The following is a 20,344-nucleotide window of genomic DNA, read 5'->3' on the forward strand; positions in this document are numbered from 1 at the left end:
GCGATCAAGTGTACGAGGCACAAGGGAGGTTATGCTCACCAAAAACAGCCAGCAAGTACAGGAGCCAGAGGTAGAAGTAAAGGATAGACCAGCCAAGTTTATGGAAAGCAGTATATTTAGATTAGTCACTGCTTCTCTCAGACAGCTTTGCAAGGCTAGGGAAATGTTACCATTTCTAATAGGCACACATTGGGGGGTTATTTACAAAAGACAAATCCACTTTGCACTACAAGTGCACTTGAAATTACACTGAAAGTGCAGTCGCTGTAAATCTGAAATCAGGGGAAGCTCTGCCGATTTTATTATCCAATCATGTGCAAGCTAAAATGCTGGTACCTTGCATGTCCCCCTCAGAGCTACCTATGGCTATAGGTAGCGACTGCACTTCTAAGTGCACTTTCAGTGCAAAGTGGATTTGCCTTTAGTAAAAATCCCCCACCGAGTTATATTGCAGTGTTTAAAAATGTGAAAAACAGATTAATACACATGTGCAAATTAACCACTATATATATTTGATTCAGCATTAGCCTCTTGGCTTAGAGCAGAGCTATACCAAAACAGCACCTATGCAATTACAAATAGGTTACTGCCACTTCAACCTTTAATCTGTTTTGTATTCTACTTCACACATGGAATTCATAAACAACTTCCCGCCTTCTTGTCTGGGCCTCAGCTTCTGTCTGCTGCCATTGATATAAACTGAAAGTAAAAAGGGGAAGTGCCACCAGAATAGTGAGATGTGGGGTGTAAATTGGATGAGGTGGAGATCGTGACACCATCAGTCTGCCTCTCTACCTTGTCCAAATCAAGGAATGCAAAGCATTCCCTGAATGCCACCTGTGCCCAGCATTGAAAATGCAGCAGGGCAGTCTCTGCATTAGACATGGAAGCTAGTAGAGATCAGTGTAGTAGTGGTGACCAATACAGTGATTTCCAGCTTCCACAGGTATGGCACATATATGCAAACACTGGTTCAGTTTGGACCAATGTAACAAAGTACAAAATAGCCATACCCAAAATCTTCAGAATTTTTTTTTTATTAAACCCACACACACACAGCATGGACAATACTTTGACCGCAGGTATGCGTTAAAAGTTCACTACCGGCTGACATCAGAGCTGTTCTTGGCCCAGAGCTCTTATTAACAGCTGGCTCCAGCGCCTAGCTCTTGGCTGAGAGCCGAAGCCAGCTGTGCCCACCCCCTCTGTGAGCAAGGGGCAGAGAAGACAGTGGTGTCTGACAGTCACCGCTTTCTGTGCAGAGCTGACCAAGAACTGAGCGATCAGCAGTCAGGTAAATCGCTCAGTTCTTGCACTTAGAGCTGGTGGGGGGCAGGTTCAGCATCAGAACCTGCCTTTAAAATCAATAGATATTGGATTATTGAAAATAAAACATGAGCAGACTTACCTACAACGGCACATTTGTAGGTCATTAAAGATGCCAAGGCTTTTACTTCATCAACACTGACATCTGTGCTGTAACGAATACCTAACAAGAGAAGGATACAAAAAAAGGGAAATTATAACAGCAGCAATTTTATGCAGTAAACTTCCTTTCACACGATAACTGGCACAGTAAATTTAGAAACAAAATAACCCCCTGAATGACTTTAAAGTCCAACACCATTTTTAAAATGTACCTTTAACCATTTACTGCACCAATAGGTGTGCTTGCTGGGCGCTCTGTATAAACCGTACATCGATGCGTTTCAGTAAACGGACAAAGACTTCTTGTCCAATTTTGGAAAAAAAAAAAATGTCAGACTGAGCGCTGCACAGCCATTCACAAGAAGCTTTGCATTCTATGAATGAACATACAGCTTTCTCCGATTGGCTGAGGCAAAGAGGTAGACGACATTAGATCTCCACCTCAGCTAGAGGAAGCTTTGTATTCTATAAAACGCCTGTGCAGTGCTCAGCCTGGCTATTTGTTCCGCAAGCATGATGGGAATTGTGTCGCACTGCCAGATTGCAGTACTGCATGTAGCCAAGGTGGAGTTTACAAAGTAGGTGCAGTAAGAGCCGGTTCACACTGGGGCGACTTGCGATCCGACTTCATGTCGCCTCAAGTCGGCCCAAGTTGCGCTGTAGAGAAAAACAATGGAAGTGAATGGGAGCGGTGTTAATACACACGACTCAAGGCGATCCGACTTCAGAAAAGGTTCCTGTACTACTTCAATCCGACTTGTAGGCAATTTGTACCCATTGATTTCAATGGAAGTCGCCTCAGAAGTCAGATCACTGTCTTTACTGAAGCGACTTTCCAGGAAGAGAACATACATTTCTCAGGCAAACCTCTCCCTCCCTCCCCTAGAGCTGATTGTTGTTTTATTGGCCACTGGAAACGACTTCAAGTTGTGTTGTAAATGGCCCCAGATCGCCCTGTGGTTCATGTTCAAGATGTGTCGGAGTCGCCTCTGAAAGTCGCGCTGGAAGTCGTGTCGCCCTGGTGTGAACCGACTCTATGGTTTGTTTTGTTTAGCTTGGCCCAAACAAACGGTTCATAAAAAGTTAAAGCTGGTTCACACTGGGGCAGCTAGACTTGCCGAGCGACTTGGCAAGGCGATCTGCCCACGACTTCAGAGGCAACGTGCAAAATTACTTCTGTATTGAAGTCAATGCAAGTCTCCCTAAAGGCGTCTCAAAGTAGTGTACAGGAACCTTTTTTTAATTAGGAGCGACTTGAATCACTCCTATTAGAACGGAGACATTGTACAGAATGGAGTGCGACTTGTCAGGCGGCTAAGTCACCTGACAAGTCGCGCCTGTGTGAACCGGCTCTTAGGCTTTCTATTATGCTTTACCATTTCCAAACTGCAAGTTTTCTTCAACTCCAGGGAAAATCCCATCTTTGGCTGTGGTCAAGGCAGACAGTGAGGGTGAATCTCCCAAACAGGGGCCCTTTAAAATGCAAGTTGTGAATGCACATTGATTGTGCAGAAAGATACACAGCCATTATAAAAAGGATATGTGCTCAAAACTGGAAGCTCAGTGTTGAGACGAATGCAGTCAATAGGTCAGTGTGTGCAAAGTTGGGGGGTCCCACATATACAGGTCAGTGTGTGCAAAGTTGGGGGGTCCCACATATACAGCCTCAGCACACAGAGCCAGGGCTGTGGAGTCGGTAGATAAATGTTCCGACTCCTCAGTTTTATGTACTTCCGACTCCGACTCCTCTGTATTAATATGCAAATGTATTTTATACATTCCTTGAGGGAAAGAAACGCAACCTACCACCAGTGTCATCTTAAGAGCATTATAGGCCCCCGGGCAATACAGTGCAATGGGGCCCTGTCTACACAATTACGCACGAGAATTACTGACAAAAATCATAACATTTACTGGCAGAACCACATTTTTTACTGCCACTGCAAAAAAGGTACCTAAAATTACAGTTTTCAGTGCCCAACAATGCAAATGTCAGTATTTAAACTATAAACATATAGCTAGTGCTATTAGAAATGTGTTTAAGTTAAACAAAAGTAAAAAAAAAAAAAAAAAAAAGTCTTCATTGACATGAAGGTCAGGTTACTATAACCCAGCCATCACAGAGTTTCCTCTTACATCAGAGTCTGCAGGATTCCCCCTTACAGTGAAAGGGAACTCGTATGTAAAGGGGAACGCTGCAGATCATGATCTAAGGGGGGAACTCTGATGTGGAGGGGGGCTATGGTGACCAGAGACCACTGCTTTCTCTTTCCCACTTACATCAGGGTCCGCAGACTGAGTTCCCCCTTGCATTGTAAGGGGGAATCCTGCAGACTCTGATGTGGGGGGCACTCTGGTGACCAGAGACCACCTTCCGTAGAGTAAATACACTAAGGTAAGGGGGGTCACTAATATAGGAGGGGGAACCTTTATATCAGTGCCCCCTTACATTTTTGCATTCACTCCCCCCTTACATCAGCAACCCCCCGCACTCGTGGAGGACCGGATCTGCTCTGTGATTTCCGCGAACTGGGCATGGGCAGTTCTAACCCGTCACTCTCCATAATTTTTTACTGGGGTTGCTGGGCAGCCGGTGGGGCCCCCCAGGCAAGCGGGGCCCCCGGGCAACTGCCCAGCGTGCCCAATTGAAAAGATGGCCCTGCCTACCACATGACTACTGGCTGGGAAGCCAACAGTCTACTGTATTGCACAGTTTAAGCAAAAGACAAACACAATGAAAACAACGTTTTATTAATTTTTTCAAGTGGCTGGATAGTAGCAACAGGCATAAACATCAGGAACAGGATCTTTACCAGTTCAAAAATACAAACCACATTATTTGGTTGTTTTAGAACAAAAACAAAGCTCATCTATAATGAACCAAAAACAAAATGTGTAAAACCTAGAAATGGTTTATATTAATCTTGAAATGTAGTTCTAGGCTTAGCAAATGCAAATCAATTCAATGTAGAGTTCTAAGGAAGAGAATTGCCTCTGCCAGATCCTCTTTCATAGAGGCTCTTAAGTCAGACTTTATTATTTTTAGGGCTGAAAATAATCTTTCGACACTGACTTGGGTGGGTGGCATTGCAGTAACTATTCTGGCCACATCACTAACGATCTCTGGATAAACAAGGATGGCTTCTTCAACAGTAAGTTTTGATGAGCGATCATACTTTTCAACTTCTTTTAGTGCTTTATAAAACTCCTGTTGGAATTTTTTTTTTAATTCCAATCTAAATTTAGGAGTCGGAGTCGGTGCATTGTTTGCCGACTCCAGGTACCCAAAATTTCCCCCGACTCCGACTCCTCGACTCCGACTCCACAGCCCTGCACAGAGCAGACTGAAAATAATCATTCTTTTGAAGTGAAATCCATAACAACTTCACAGCAAACACAAAAACACCAAAAAAAGCCTCGCCAGTGCTGCGTGACTCATTACTTGTTCATTTTTTCAGCACTAAAAGTTTCCATTGGATGAAAACCAAATAGCTTGCAGAATGAAGTCCTGCCACTCCCTAAACTCAGAGGAAACCACAGTTTATAAAGGGAAAAACTCTGCTGCAGTATAGATGTTAACTGCCTGGGTACTACAACCTTTTACAAAGAAAGACGATATTGTTAGAACACACACACACACACACACACACACACACTTTAAATTCAAGTATAAAAGCTGTATTGGTTAAAGAAAAACAGTCATGCCAAACCCGTTAACCACACAGTCTGGAATGGTACACATAACATCTTCAGCATTTTGCATTCATCAGCTGTAAACATCCTTCAAGAAACTACCCATCTGTCCATCAACTATCCATCACACTTTCATAAGAAGCATAATGTATGGAACAGATAGCATAATAAATATGTAAAGACACAAAGTGTTGCCCAAACCCAATAAAAAAAAAAAAAAAGAAAAACCACACACACAAATGGCTACAGAAGAATGTGATTCCTGTGTATTGCGTAAACGTATCACCAGCAGGAAAATCTGATTAACAGCGTTTACGGATATAATACTTTGAATCCCCACAATCCCATTTCATCTGAAGCTTACAGTGGTGGCTAGAAAATAAAACCAGTTCTATCGGAGAAGACAAGCCCACAGGATCACTGATAAATGCAGGGCACTTCACTAGGACGAGGACGTTTATAAAATTACCAAAGACTGGGAACACTGGTAAGGACAGGAGACCACTCATGTGATAGCGGGTCAGGTTTAAACGCTGTACAAAGTGACACCACTAATATGCATCCATCACTGACTTTGCAGGGACCACACCACATGGTAATGTCTTAACATACAGCTAACCCAGGGTCACTTGCCCAAAGGAGGTGGCCTTTTTTTTTACTCCAGCCCTAATACATGAGAATAATTGTATTGTAAGCTCCAACAAACAGGGACTTACACACAAGAATCTGGTTAGTAAATAAATCTTAATTGTAAAGCCTTACCACCTTTTGCATAATAGGGTAAAATAGCAGAGTCTTGTAAAGAGCAGCTAACTGGGCCAACCAGACCTAGGGAGTCCCCAGCTGCCTTTCAACCTGTAACCGAGAATTGTGTTAAAGCTCACAGTGTCACAATGAATGGACAGCGCATTCTTCTCATCCTCCCCATAACGTTGCTATAAACAGCTTTGGAGTTTTCCTGCTGTAGGCAAGTGTGCAAGTCTTCCCATCATGGTCTATGAGACATCCAGAGGCAGCCCAGAACATTGTTCTGCAGGTGGAAGATGTGGGTAGTGGTGTGGATAACAAGTAGTGCAAGCAAGCTTGAAAGGAACAGAACAAGGCAAGCCAATCGCCCTCATGCCATGGCTATAACTACCCTGTTAATGAGCGGGCTATGTAAACTGACCTTGCTATGCTTTCCTAGGAGGCAATTTACAGGGAAAAATTTTGACAGGGCAACAGCTGTCAGATTACGTGACATCTAATCTCTACAGCCAACCTAAAATGTCACATGCCAAAAGCCATCCGGTTCCTGCTGAACGTTTCTTCTCCACATATACAATCATCACAAATTTATGTTCTTGGGTTTGTATTAAAGAAAAAAAATATATATATATATCACTATAAAAAAGTGGACCTTGTACTACCATGCTAGGAGGAGCCGTTGTGTTGCGAGGTTAATAACTCGGCAGGAAAAAAAATGCTGTACTATGCCCTAAAGGGGGGACGGACACACAGAACTTTTTCGGTCATGCAAGCTTCTGTCAGACAGGCTACCATGCGGATAGGCCAAATGTTGGCTGATGCAGCAGATATTCAGCCCGTGTATATGGCCCATAACCTCCCTGCCCATACACTGATCAAAATTTGTTCAGTCCATGTATGGCCAGCTTAAAATATATCTTGCAGGGAACAAAAGCAATTGGGAGGATAAATCTACTTTGTCAATCAATTCCTTTCCTGAGCAGGCTCAGCTGGGCAAGGTCTAGAGGGCAGGGAGCACTTGCCTGACACATAATTAAACATTATCTGATGTCTGCAGACACCTTGAACCTTTGTAGCTATAAAGGAGGTGCCAGACAATGCTTTTTGATCCAAGCCTCTTGCAGTTATTCATGGTGCATCCAAGACACCACTGAGCCCAGGGTGTCCACAGTACACAAATGTGGACATTCACATTGCCCCCGCCTCCCCATTATCCTCAACACAATGATGGCAGACTGATTGTGGCACCTTTGACAAGCTGGTGGTACCAATGGGCTAGGGGCTGACTACTCAGTCAAAAGGAAAGGGTGCCGAGGGTAATAAGGTGACAGTTTTATTAAATCAGAACTTCAGTCCAGTTGTGAAAACATGGAAGAGTTAAAGGGGTTGTAAACCCTCATGGTTTCACCTTCATGCATGAAGATGCAGCAGCCCCCCAGAGCACCCCCTCCCCCCTTTTTAATTACCTGAACCTGGTCTTTCCAGCAACACGGACAAGCACACCAGCTCCAGCGGGTGTCTCTGGTCCTCATTGGATAGATTGATAGCCACGCAGCCATTGGCTCCCGCTGCTGTCAATCAAATCCAATGAAGCAAGTCCTGCCATCTGTCAATTGATGCAGCAGGACACGGGGGCGGCTCTCCAACAGGGCACTCAAGAGGAGCCAGGAGCACTCTGTGCAAAACCAACTGCAGAGGAGGAGATAGATAACACACTTTAAGCTGGCCAGACTGTTCAGCGATCAACTTGTGTAGAACCAGCCTGCCAGATTTTACATGGGATTATTGCTACTGGCGGTTATAGCCACTAGTGGCAATCACTGTCTTCTCCCAAACTGTGGTTGCAGGAAAGAAATCACTCCCAGCTATGACCAGATTTAGAATCTGACAGGTTTTTAATTGTCTAACTATCCATGCTCCAAGCCAATGAAATTTTCCTCACTACCTGCCCCAGTTGCAACTAAAGCTGGGCAGACAATTTTTGTTCCAAAAATTGTTTAAGAGCATTCAACCAATTTTCTAACCATCAGTGGGGTCTTAACAGTTGCTTATGACGGCAGAGGCAAAAATAAAAAAGGACCAGAATGGAAATCTTTTTCTACGAATGTACAGCTTTCTAAAATGTTCAGTCATGCCAAAAACACATTTGCAAGTACTGTACTTTCAAATATTTCTTTGGTCGTCAAATGTACCGATGAGGATGTTCATGCAAAAACTTCTCAAAAATCTACTAGTGTATGGCAAGCTCAAGGGTGAATTCACACATGCCTTCAGTCAAATCAGAGCAGCTGGAGCAACTCAGCTCTACGTCGCTAGCTAGGGGGCAGTGTGGCGCATGATTCACTTCCAAGTAGGGTTGCCACCACATCCCTTTAAAAAGGAACACATCTGAATTACACAGGTTCTGTGGCTGATTAAGGTGGTAATTAAACTCACTTGGTGCCTTATCTGCATTAAATTAGCCTCAGAATCTGTGTAATTCAGATGTGTTCCTTTTTAAAGGGATGAGGTGGCAACCCTACTTCCAAGTCCTTAGGTTTTTGTACAAGCTTTATTTGAAGTGTACAAAATGTTCACTGCAATGTTGGGTGGCATGCCTCGCTGCCTGACACTGCAGTGGGATTTAAGCCGGTGCACTACAATGCACGGGTGCCTCACATCTGCTTGTCGCATTGAGCTGCCAACTGTGCTAACATACATTGCAATAAAAGCCAAAACATAAATACAGCCTAGAACAGAACCCCCCCCCCCCCCAATTATATACTATACCCAAGGAAATTACCAATAAAAACAAAAAAAAAAGAGTGCAATCAATACTGCTGGGTTAATGGAAGCAACCATAGCTGCTACTGCAAAGCTTTAGTCCTACACTAGGCCAGAAAAAACACACACACACAAAGACACACACGAATCCCCAATGGGACATCATGGGGGTAGAATGACAAGCTGCACCTAGAAAAACCAATGAGATGAAAGATGAAGCCTGCCTTAGGACACCACACCTCAAGTCACTCTAAAATAAAAAGGATCAGGAAGGAGGTCACTTTCACATAAGACATGACAGCGTGTCATATTCTGAAGAGCAAAAGATTTGGAATCAGAGACTCTACAAGAATGTAGGAGGATGGGCAGACAGGCCATGGACTCATCTCACCCCCCCCAAACAAAAACCCAGATGATACTACTCTGGTACATTTGCTTGCCCCCAAATGTCACCTAGAACAGTGAACCCAGATGACCTGTTTTGGCCAGTACATGCGCTCCACCCCAATGTCACAAATCTCAGACAATACCCATGCTTCCCTCTGATGTCACATATCCTAGAGAACCCAGCTAATGTTTTGGCTGGTACATGCGCTTCCCCCATGTACATTACCATCTCCCAATGTCACCTACCCTAGAAGACACATCTTGGCTGGTACGAGTGCTTCCCCCTCCAGATGTCACATCCTGGCCAATACCTGTGCTGCCCCTGATGTCACTTTATATAAAGAATCCAGATGACAACTTTTGGCTGGTACATGCCCCCCCCCCCCCCCCCAATATGTCAACTAGTGAATTCTCACACCCCTCATATGTCAACTAACTTAGGGATGATGGTTTTCAGCTGGTACTACATGTGCCTTTCTCACCGTCACCTAGACTAGAGAGCCCAGGTGACATATCTTGGTATATTTGTGTGCTCCCCCCACCCCCCATTTCACCTAGTGACCCCAGATAACATCTTGGCTAGTTCATCTGGTCTAGAGAACACATCCGCTCTCCTCCCCTTCTAGCTGTTGACCCGAAAATAATGTATGACATCACTCCCGAGTCCCCATTGACAGTTTCCCCAGCCATCAAGGCCGGGTAAGAAAGTAATGCAGTGTGAGGTGCATTGCATTCAATGGAGCACATAGGAGACATGCAGGGCCTTGTACAACCTGGATGTCTCATTAAAGAGAACGTCACCAAAAACCTCACCACATTGTCCCCTATGTGATGAGGTTTTTGGTGACAGGTACCCTATGATGTTTTTTTTTTTTTTTATTGCAAAAAAATAAAAGTTTACACCCAAGCACATAAAATCACCCCAAAATAAAGGCCCCCCACATATACGCACGTACAAACGCAAGGCGCACACGCCTGAAAACGTCATTTGCAATACACATCACAACGAGTGCAATAATTCTAGCATTTAGACCTCCTTCGGAACGCTAAACTAATGACTTCTAGAAGATATAGTATACCGACATGATTAACATGTGCAACCCAGACTTTCATATCTTACCAAGAAATTGGGGAATTTATTGCATTTTTTGTGCCCTCTAAAATTTTACTTTTAATAGGTTTTGTTTTTACATTGCAGTAATATCGTGTGGCATAAAAAAATTGGAACTACCACTATTTTTTTCTCCAGGATGTCTGCTTTCAGAATATATATAACGTATGCAAGTGCCAAAAAACAACTCTGGCTGTGAAAAAGGTTAAAGGAGAAGTTCACTTTCGGGAACAGGTCACATGTTCCACCCGTAAGATTTGCTAGTTAAACCTGTCTCCCAACTTTTTTTGGCTGGCTCTTAGATTCAAAGCAAATTTTTCAAGCCGTGTAGTAACCCCAGATTGCACTTATCTTGGTGGGTGTAATTGTGCTGCCAACAGGCAGTGCGATAGCTGCTATGAAGAGAACTTCAGCAGCTGCATGTCACCCATATCAGTCCTCCAGGGACAGTCATAGGTCACCATAGACACTGCTGTGAGGATAGTAGCACATGTCCCTGGTAGGCCCAAATCTGTACAATGACAGCACTGCCCTGATAAGTCCTGCCAAGGGGGGCAGCTTTACCCCTGATCAGTGTGGTTATCCTGCCAGGGGGGGGGGGGGGCCCCCATTACCCCTGATCAGTGTGGTTGTCCTGCCGGGGGGGGGGGGGAGAAAGCATTACCCCCGATCATTGTGGTTCGAGGAAGCATTGTCCTGACCTGTCAGTGCGGCTGTCCTGCCAAGGGGACAGCATTGTCCTGACCTGTCAGTGCGGCTGTCCTGCCAAGGGGACAGCATTGTCCTGACCTGTCAGTGCGGCTGTCCTGCCAAGGGGACAGCATTGTCCTGACCCGTCAGTGAGCTTGTCCTGCAAAGGGGACATCATTGTCCTGACCTGTCATTGCGGCTGTCCTGCCAAGGGGACAGCATTGTCCTGACCTGTCAGTGAGCTTGTCCTGCCAAGGGGACATCATTGTCCTGACCTGTCAGTGCGCTTGTCCTGCCAAGGGGACATCATTGTCCTGACCCGTAAGTGAGCTTGTCCTGCAAAGGGGACATCATTGTCCTGACCTGTCAGTGCGGCTGTCCTGCCAAGGAGACATCATTGTCCTGACCTGTCAGTGAGCTTGTCCTGCAAAGGGGACATCATTGTCCTGACCTGTCAGTGCGGCTGTCCTGCCAAGGAGACATCATTGTCCTGACCTGTCAGTGCGGCTGTCCTGCCAAGGGGACATCATTGTCCTGACCTGTCAGTGCGGCTGTCCTGCCAAGGGGACAGTATAGTCCTGACCTGTCAGGGCGCTTGTCCTGCCAAGGGGACATCATTGTCCTGACCTGTCAGTGAGCTTGTCCTGCCAAGGGGACATCATTGTCCTGACCTGTCAGGGCGCTTGTCCTGCCAAGGGGACATCATTGTCCTGACCTGTCAGGGCGCTTGTCCTGCCAAGGGGACATCATTGTCCTGACCTGTCAGTGAGCTTGTCCTGCCAAGGGGACATCATTGTCCTGACCTGTCAGTGCGCTTGTCCTGCCAAGGGGACATCATTGTCCTGACCTGTCAGTGAGCTTGTCCTGCCAAGGGGACATCATTGTCCTGACCCGTCAGTGAGCTTGTCCTGCAAAGGGGACATCATTGTCCTGACCCGTCAGTGAGCTTGTCCTGCAAAGGGGACATCATTGTCCTGACCTGTCAGTGCGGCTGTCCTGCCAAGGGGACATCATAGTCCTGACCCGTCAGTGCGCTTGTCCTGCAAAGGGGACATCATTGTCCTGACCCGTCAGTGAGCTTGTCCTGCAAAGGGGACATCATAGTCCTGACCCGTCAGTGCGCTTGTCCTGCAAAGGGGACATCATTGTCCTGACCCGTCAGTGAGCTTGTCCTGCCAAGGGGACATCATTGTCCTGACCCGTCAGTGAGCTTGTCCTGCCAAGGGGACATCATTGTCCTGACCCGTCAGTGAGCTTGTCCTGCCAAGGGGACATCATTGTCCTGACCCGTCAGTGAGCTTGTCCTGCCAAGGGGACAGCATTGTCCTGACCTGTCAGTGAGCTTGTCCTGCAAATGGGACATCATAGTCCTGACCTGTCAGTGCGGTTGTCCTTCCAAGGGGACAGCATTGTCCGGACCTGTCAGAGTCCCTCCCCTATACTGACCTCCCTTGCAGGGTGTGCGGTGCTGGCTGTGCTGGGCCCGGTATCCCTCCACCACCTCCCAGTCTCCGTTGTCCCTCTTGATGGGAAAGCTGACACTGAGGACATGGTTGCACGGCTTGATGATCCGGAGGATCCCCTTCACCCTCTTCCTCTTCTGCTCCTCCGTCTCCCGGGTCTTCAGGTCCTCTACCAGCTTGTCCTCCACGATGCCGGCGCCCCGGTCGAAGAATCCCTCCACCATCTTGAAGAAGTTGGGGTCATCCTCCGGGTCCACGGCCTGGCTGTAGCGGCGGAGGAAGGGAGTGGTGGCGGCCGGTAGAGTGGAGTCTACAGCGCAGGCCAGGGTTCCCCCTCCCCGGGACACGAGCTCCCCGAGATAACGATACATGGCGGGAACCGGGGCTGTGAGAGGAGCCGGGACACTGAGAACAAGCGGAGGATAGACGAGGACGGGCCGAGCAGTCAACTATATACGGGGCCGGAGGGGCGGGGAGCGCGTGCGCAGGACGGGGGCCTGTGGAAACCCTTGTGCGCGGGCACGGGAGGGGAGGTTGTGAGCGCGCACTGAACATTGGTCTCCACACCCTGCGCTGTGCCCGGTGCTGTGTGCAGTGTAGTACATTGGAGATGTGTACTGTTCAAATGTAGCAATTACCAGTCATTTGTAGCTTCTCATATAATCATTTCTACTGGTTATTATATCATTAGAGTGGTGTTCTCTGCTACAAATCACTCTCCTCAGTGATGTCTTCCTCCATTACACCCAACAAGTGCTTATAGAAACATTTATACCATTTCTTTGTGTTTACCATGACTATACGTGTGCCTAGGCATTGTCTTATACGCCGCCATACTTTATTTCCTCCACGTGCTTGTCCCACCACTGTATATGTGTGCCTTCTTTCACTCACTAAGGATGGTAGGGGCCCCTGAGGTCTACGGAGAGGATGTGTGGCCCTTAGGTTCCTTTCTCATCTATTTGGGGGTCGGCCTTCAGGAGAGCCCCTAACCCAGTACTGGTCAACATTCTTCATATGAGGGGCCTCAAGTGTGGCCCTCGATGTCACCAAAGGGCCGCTCATAAAATTCAGTAAATACTCGTTATCATAGTGTGCAGACGTGATATAAGAGGTGGTCAGAGGCTGCAGACGTGATACAAGAGGTGGTCAGAGGCTGCAGACGTGATACAAGAGGTGGTCAGAGGCTGCAGACGTGATACAAGAGGTGGTCAGAGGCTGCAGACGTGATACAAGAGGTGGTCAGAGGCTGCAGACGTGATACAAGAGGGGGTCAGAGGCTGCAGACGTGATACAAGAGGGGGTCAGAGGCTGCAGACGTGATACAAGAGGGGGTCAGAGGCTGCAGACGTGATACAAGAGGTGGTCAGAGGCTGCAGACGTGATACAAGAGGCGGTCAGAGGCTGCAGACGTGATACAAGAGGTGGTCAGAGGCTGCAGACGTGATACAAGAGGTGGTCAGAGGCTGCAGACGTGATACAAGAGGGGGTCAGAGGCTGCAGACGTGATACAAGAGGGGGTCAGAGGCTGCAGACGTGATACAAGAGGTGGTCAGAGGCTGCAGACGTGGTACAAGAGGGGGTCAGAGGCTGCAGACGTGATACAAGAGGCGGTCAGAGGCTGCAGACGTGATACAAGATTCGGTCAGAGGCTGCAGACGTGATTCAAGAGGGGGTCAGAGGCTGCAGACGTGATACAAGAGGAGGTCAGAGGCTGCAGAGGTGATACAAGAGGCGGTCAGAGGCTACAGACGTGATACAGGAAATGGCAGACAAGATACAAGAGATGGTCAGAGACTGTGGACATGTTATAGGAGTTGTTGGAGACTGGGGACATCCTTCAGGAGACAAATTACATGAGACTGCTTTAAATATATAACTAGATCAGTGCTATAACTGGGCAATAGGGAAACACAGAGGGGCCCTGAGGGTTGCACAAAAATGGGCACATGCAGTCCCTGGGCCATTGGTCACCAGGGCTGTACCCCATTACTCAGTGGTCAGCTTCAGCTAGCTATGAGGAGAGGGTTGTGCCATGCCCCATAGCGGCAGAGTCGATCGTCTGATATCAGTCTTACATTGTATTTCAAGGATTCTCAGGGTAGTCCGGTGACAATGAAAAAAGGGCGTGTCCACATGGCTGTTATATGTACAAAGAACGTAGATCCCTGACTTCATAGCTTAGCTTCCAACTGCCTCTCGTTTAAAGCAGATCAAAACCTTTGGATTTAACTGTTTCCCAAAACAGCTATATTAAAGGCTTGCTGTGAAGGACAACTGCCACTTTTTCCAGTGCTGTCAACTAAAAGAATTCCAGGCTAAACCTAACTAGTCTTAAAACTGTCCACTCCCCCTCCTAACACGTATGCTGACAAACCTGTGTAAGAAATATGCATATACTTACCTATTCTCATAATGTGATACCCTGTGTCAGCCAGCGGCGGCTGCAGGGGAGAGAAGTTAGTGCTCCGACAATGGCTGGCGCTCCCTCCTCTTCCCTGCAGCCACTACTGACTGATACAAGGGAGCCAGGTCACATGACTGGACCAGAGTGGGATGAAAATAGGTAAGTATGTGAGTGGGTGCAGCGTAGTGTGGTGGTAACAAAACACACTTAGTCCAGATGCAATTGAAAGAACTTGTATTGAAGTCAAAGTACAACAGTTCACAACAAGTGCGGCGGAAGGAAGCCCAGCCGGGAACACTCACAGATGACAGCAGCGTATAGTGGAGCAGGTCTCAGCTGTGTTGACAGCGACTGTCTTGAGGGGCAGAATGCGGCCCTGCCAGTCCGAGCTCAAGTGGAGAGGTTTCTAAGAAGAGTGGCGGGTCCCTACGCTTTTTCTACTCATCTGAAACCTTTCCCTGCTGCTAATACTGTCCCTGTCAGATGGGTGACCTGTCTTTACACTATCCACACGTGCGCCAAACCCAGCAGCCAGGGTCTTAAGTAGACTCTGCCTGACCCAAGGTGGCCACCAGAGTCACATTGGCTGTCAACATCCAACCAAATGTTGGATGTGTATATGCCAGGGAATCACCAAATAAAAATTGCATATTATTAATTTAGAAAACACATATATAAATATTTAACAGTTCCAGTACAAAAAAAATCCCCAAGAAGCCCCTCTCCCTCATTCCCTCCCCATGATATTGGCTCACCCTCCCTCCCTCCCTATTTTCTACCCCCCCCCCCCCCCCCCCCCGGCCACAATCTGGCCCCTCAAATACTGAAGGACAGTAAACTGGCCCATTCAAAAGTTTGGAGTCCCCTGATCAATATCAATCTACATAGACCAACACAGGCTAGCACTAGACATGTGTGATTCGTTTCATTATAAAACGAAATTCGGACACAATTTACATTATGCAGAGATTGGGATCTATCTGAATCTCCAAATCACAATAGAAGAACATTTCAACAAATCCAAAATAAATTATAACAGACAACAAATTAATTTGTGTTCATTTGTTCCTTTTAGAAGCATCCAAACTAACATAACGACATTACTGTAACACATTATGCAAATTGATTTGGGTCTATTTCTTTTTTATGTTTCATTAACATTTTTCTATATCATAAAAAATACTACCTATGAAATGGAAACATATTGCAATAAATACAGTAAGGTATGAAAGTGAAATTGGATTATGATTCCTACTTCTTGTGTTTGGGTTGGATGGAGGTGAATCCATTAGAATCTCCAAATCATAACATTACGAATGAATCCAAAATTAATTTTGTTCCATTCGTTATGTTATGATTTTGAGATTCGAATGGATCCACCTCCATTCAACCCAAACAGAGTGCATAAGTAATCTACTGAATATACAAAACTAATTCCAAAAATTGATAATTTTAACATAATGAATGTGACGAAACAAAATGACTAACTTAAAGTGGATGTTTTTTTTTTATGTCACAATGTAGGGTATAAGATTTCCTATCGTCTGTGCCCAGTCTTGCCACACAGAGTAAATCCAGCTCTGAGAAATCCTCTTTTATTGTTCAGTGAAATAAAACAGACTTACAGAGAAAAACCTTAGTCCGTTCCGCCCCCTTGCTGTGAGTGACAGGTTATTTACATATCTCATGCACTAGCCTGGAGACAGTCATTATTTTTTAATTCCCACTCCCACTCCTTTTCTGAAGTCATGTGGTTACTTTTCTGGATTTTGACTGGATGTTAGTGATCATATCAGAATTTAGTGTAAGGAATACACAGGAAAAAATGCATGTTGACAAGGGGAGTGTAGAGGAGGGCGGGGAGTCTACTGACATCACGACTCCACCCACAGAGCTCCAGACAACAGATCCACCCACAGAATCTGCAGTTTTTCAGTTCTTATAACAGACAGAGGGGAGACATTTGACAGTTAAGGATACAGTACATGCAGGAGGCGTGTATATCCTTAGAGATCAGCACTATGACAGTAGTTTAGAAAGGATGAGAGTGGGTTTACATCCACTTTAATATAAACAATAAAGGAAACTGTTTTTTTTTTGTCGTGCGCATCTCTAGCAAGCAGGAGCGGACTGACCATTCGGGCACTCGGGCACTGCCCGAGGGCCCCATGTCACTAATTTGTCTTTAACAGAAAGAAAAACTGTATGATTTGTCTTTAACAGAAAGAAAAACGTAAAAAAGCTTATTTACCAAGCACAACACATTTTTACATTTGGAGACAAAAATTGGCCCTCTGTTGGCCTATTTAGCTAAACCTGTGCCTGAAACCTATACCATATTGAGAATTTATGACCATGATTTTACTCTACCCATTTATATTATGGAGATCTTTCTTCACTTCTATTCTAACTTATATGAATCTCAGACCAACCATGATCCCATGACATCTGAAGGGATTGAACATGCACTGTCAACATTTGCTAAACATAAAACTCCCAGCCCTGATGGCTTCCCTTGTGAATGGTACCTTACTTATGAGGAAAGTCTGATATCTTGTGTACTGACTTTATATACAGGTAGTGATGTACAGAACTGTTCGCCGGCGAATAATTTGCAGCGATTTTCTCATGTTCGCGTTCGCCGCCGCGGGCGAACATATGCAATGTTCGATCGCCCTCCTATTAATTAACATTGAGCAAACTTTGACCCTCTACCTCACAGTCAGCAGACACATTCCAGCCAATCAGCAGCATACCCTCCCTCCCTGACCCTCCCACCTCTCGGGCAGCATCCATTTTAGATTAATTCTGAACCTGCATTCTTAGTGAGAGGAGGGAGAGTGTTGCTGGTGCTGAATTTATAGGGAAATCTATAGCTAGGCTAGTGTTTTCAGTGTCCACTCTAGTCCTGAAAGACTCATCTGATCCTTGCTGTAATCTAATTGCAGTTGCCTGCTAGGCAGCGTGTGTGTGTCAGGATCAAAGCATACACTGGCTCATATTCTCAAATAAGTTCCGCCGGCGTATATAGAGATGCGCGGCGTAAGTGTAAAGATGCACCGTACTATCTATGCGCCGCAGTCACAGAACCAGATCCGCCAGAAACAAGGCTGCTCTCGTCCGTCCTAACTCGTTTAAGTGTACGCGGCGTAGGCGCATATTTCCGCTGAAGGCATCCTACGCGGCCATAGAATTAGTATTCAAATATGCAAATGATGTACATAAGCAGATTCCCGAACCTACGCGCGATCGGCGTAGGCTACGCGCTGTGCGCGTAAGACGAATGGCCGGCTAAAAGTTACTCCTCATAAAGCTCGGTTAACTTTGCTCCAGACCTGAGTAAGTCAGCTTGAAAGCAAATACAGCAGCACCATCCCGGACGAGCTGAGCAACCACACTTAGGACAACACATTCGTATGCCAACATGCCAGGGGCAGGCGAGGTCTTAGCACTACTAGTGTGTGCAGAGGCAGAGGAAGAGGCCGAGGCACATAGAAGGAGGAGGGCACGTAGGAGGGCACGTGAGAGGGTATACCCACAGCGCATTAGCCACTTTGGCATGGCTGATGTGGAGGTGTATCGCCGTTTCAGATTCACCCCTCATGCCATCCTGGAAATTACCAGAGCCCTGCAGGATGACATTACCAGCCCAACACAACACTCACATGCAGTGCAGCCACTGGTGAAGGTCCTGGCAACATTGCATTTCCTGGCCACTGGTTCTTTTCAAAGAACAAGTGGAGACGTGGTTGGGATATCACAAACCAGCATGAGCAGATGTGTGCACCAGGTTGTCCCCGCAATCCTCAGACGCATGTCCCACCACATCATCAGACCCACCCAGGAGGACCAGCGGCTGAAGGTAATGCGTGAGTTCTGCCAAATTGCAGGATTCCCACGCACCATCGGGGCCATTGATTGCACCCATGTGGCAATACAGCCCCCCCATGAGACACAGCACATGTGAATAGGAAGCACTGGCATTCCATCAATGTCCAGGTGATCGTGGATGCCCAAGGCCTCATATGGCACGTCCGTGCCAAACACCCAGGATCCAGCCATGACAGCTTCATCTACCGTCAAAGCGACATCCCAAGACAATTTGAAGAGAACGTGTATGGGGACAGCTGGCTGGTTGGTGAGTGACATGGGTGCCAGGTATGACTGTCCCCCCCCATGATGCAGACATCACGAGGGGCACATGCATGACTAACATCCTCCTGTCTTTTCCCTTTCAGGTGACTCTGCATATGCCCTGGGACCTCACATGATGACCCCATTCCGGAACCCACAAACCCCAGGAGAGGAAAACTACAATGCTGCACACATACGCACCCGTGCAGTGGTGGAGCGCACATTTGGCATCCTGAAGTCCCGTTTCCGATGCCTGGATAAGACTGGGGGTACCCTGCTGTATTCCCCAAACTTTGTGTGCCAGATCATCGCTGCATGTTGCGTGCTGCACAACTTTGCAGTGAGAAAGGGCCTAGAGATTGAGCTACGTGATGACCTGACCCCCCAACCAGACATTACCCCCCTAACCGAGGGTACCCCGTCTTCTGAGGGATCAGCAATCAGGAGATGTCTAGTGGAACGAATTTTTGAACGTTAAAAATACACATAAAGCATTGAACAATGAGAATGCACGCATGCACACCACTGTGGTCCCTAGCACACACACCCCACATGCACATCCCATTGGATTAGACCGAAGTACACCGCACGGTACTAAGGAGCAGCAACGCCGCGTCAAGGCTCCAATGATGTTGCTGTCCATTCATACACCTTTCACACGGACCTGGGGAGAACTTATCCCCAGCGACCGAGGGTGACACCCCTTACTGGCAGGAGTGTCACCCCCCCACATTCACACAGCATTCACACTGTGCTATGCACTACTTTGTGCAGCACACCAAAAAAAAAGCTCTTACTTAGAGCATAAATAAAATAAAATAAAAAAGCTCTTACTTAGAGCATAAATAAAATAAAATAAAAAAGCTCTTACTTAGAGCATAAATAAAATAAAATAAAAAAAGCTCTTACTTAGAGCATAAATAAAATAAAATAAAAAAGCTCTTACTTAGAGCATAAATAAAATAAAATAAAAAAGCTCTTACTTAGAGCATAAAGAAGACATAAAAAATCACTGGCCCCGGCGCGGACTGCGCCTGGTGCCCAGGTTCCTGTCCCTCAATTGCCTGGGGGAGCCTCATTTGGGGGGGGTGGGGCATCAGGTGGAGGAGCATCCCCAGGTGCCTCCCTGGCTGGCTGTCTGCCCTCTAGAGCCACTGCTATACGTGTGAGCAGGGCCTCCTGGCATGCAGTCTGGGCCTGCACAGCCATCCGCAGGCCCCTGACCTCCCCCACAAGTTCGGCTGTGGTGGTTTGCAGCTCACCCAGGCTTGTAATGGTGGCTGCCGAGTTTCCTGCCACATCCTGCAGAGCATCGGGCACTGCTCCAGAGGAGGACAGGCTATTATTGAGCCGCCTCAACTCCTCCAAAATGTCCCCCATATGGCGGCTCTGCTGGTCCTGCTGCCTGGCCAGCTTTTCCTGCAGGACTCCTGCCACACCCCTGGTCTTATGGGTGGCCTTCCTGGGGACAGGAGTGCCTGGGGCCCTTGAATAGGGGGAGGGCCGTGAGGGGCTGGTGGT

The 20,344-nt window shown here is 46.8% G+C and overlaps 1 protein-coding gene across 1 annotated transcript in view; it reads right to left on the reverse strand.

Moving 5' to 3' along the window:
- Positions 1-12,740, reverse strand: part of GLUD1 (glutamate dehydrogenase 1) — a 33,974-nt gene extending 21,234 nt beyond the window's left edge. Inside the window, exons 1-2 of the mRNA XM_040320587.1 lie at positions 12,266-12,740; positions 1,409-1,489 (exon numbers count right to left, since the gene is read on the reverse strand). Of these exons, the coding sequence (XP_040176521.1) occupies positions 1,409-1,489; positions 12,266-12,653 (469 nt within the window). The 5' untranslated portion in view covers positions 12,654-12,740. The remainder of the gene's footprint in view (positions 1-1,408; positions 1,490-12,265) is intronic.
- Positions 12,741-20,344: the final 7,604 nt, after the last annotated feature.

This window comes from Rana temporaria, chromosome 8 (assembly GCF_905171775.1).
Source record: "Rana temporaria chromosome 8, aRanTem1.1, whole genome shotgun sequence".
Taxonomy (NCBI): domain Eukaryota; kingdom Metazoa; phylum Chordata; class Amphibia; order Anura; family Ranidae; genus Rana; species Rana temporaria.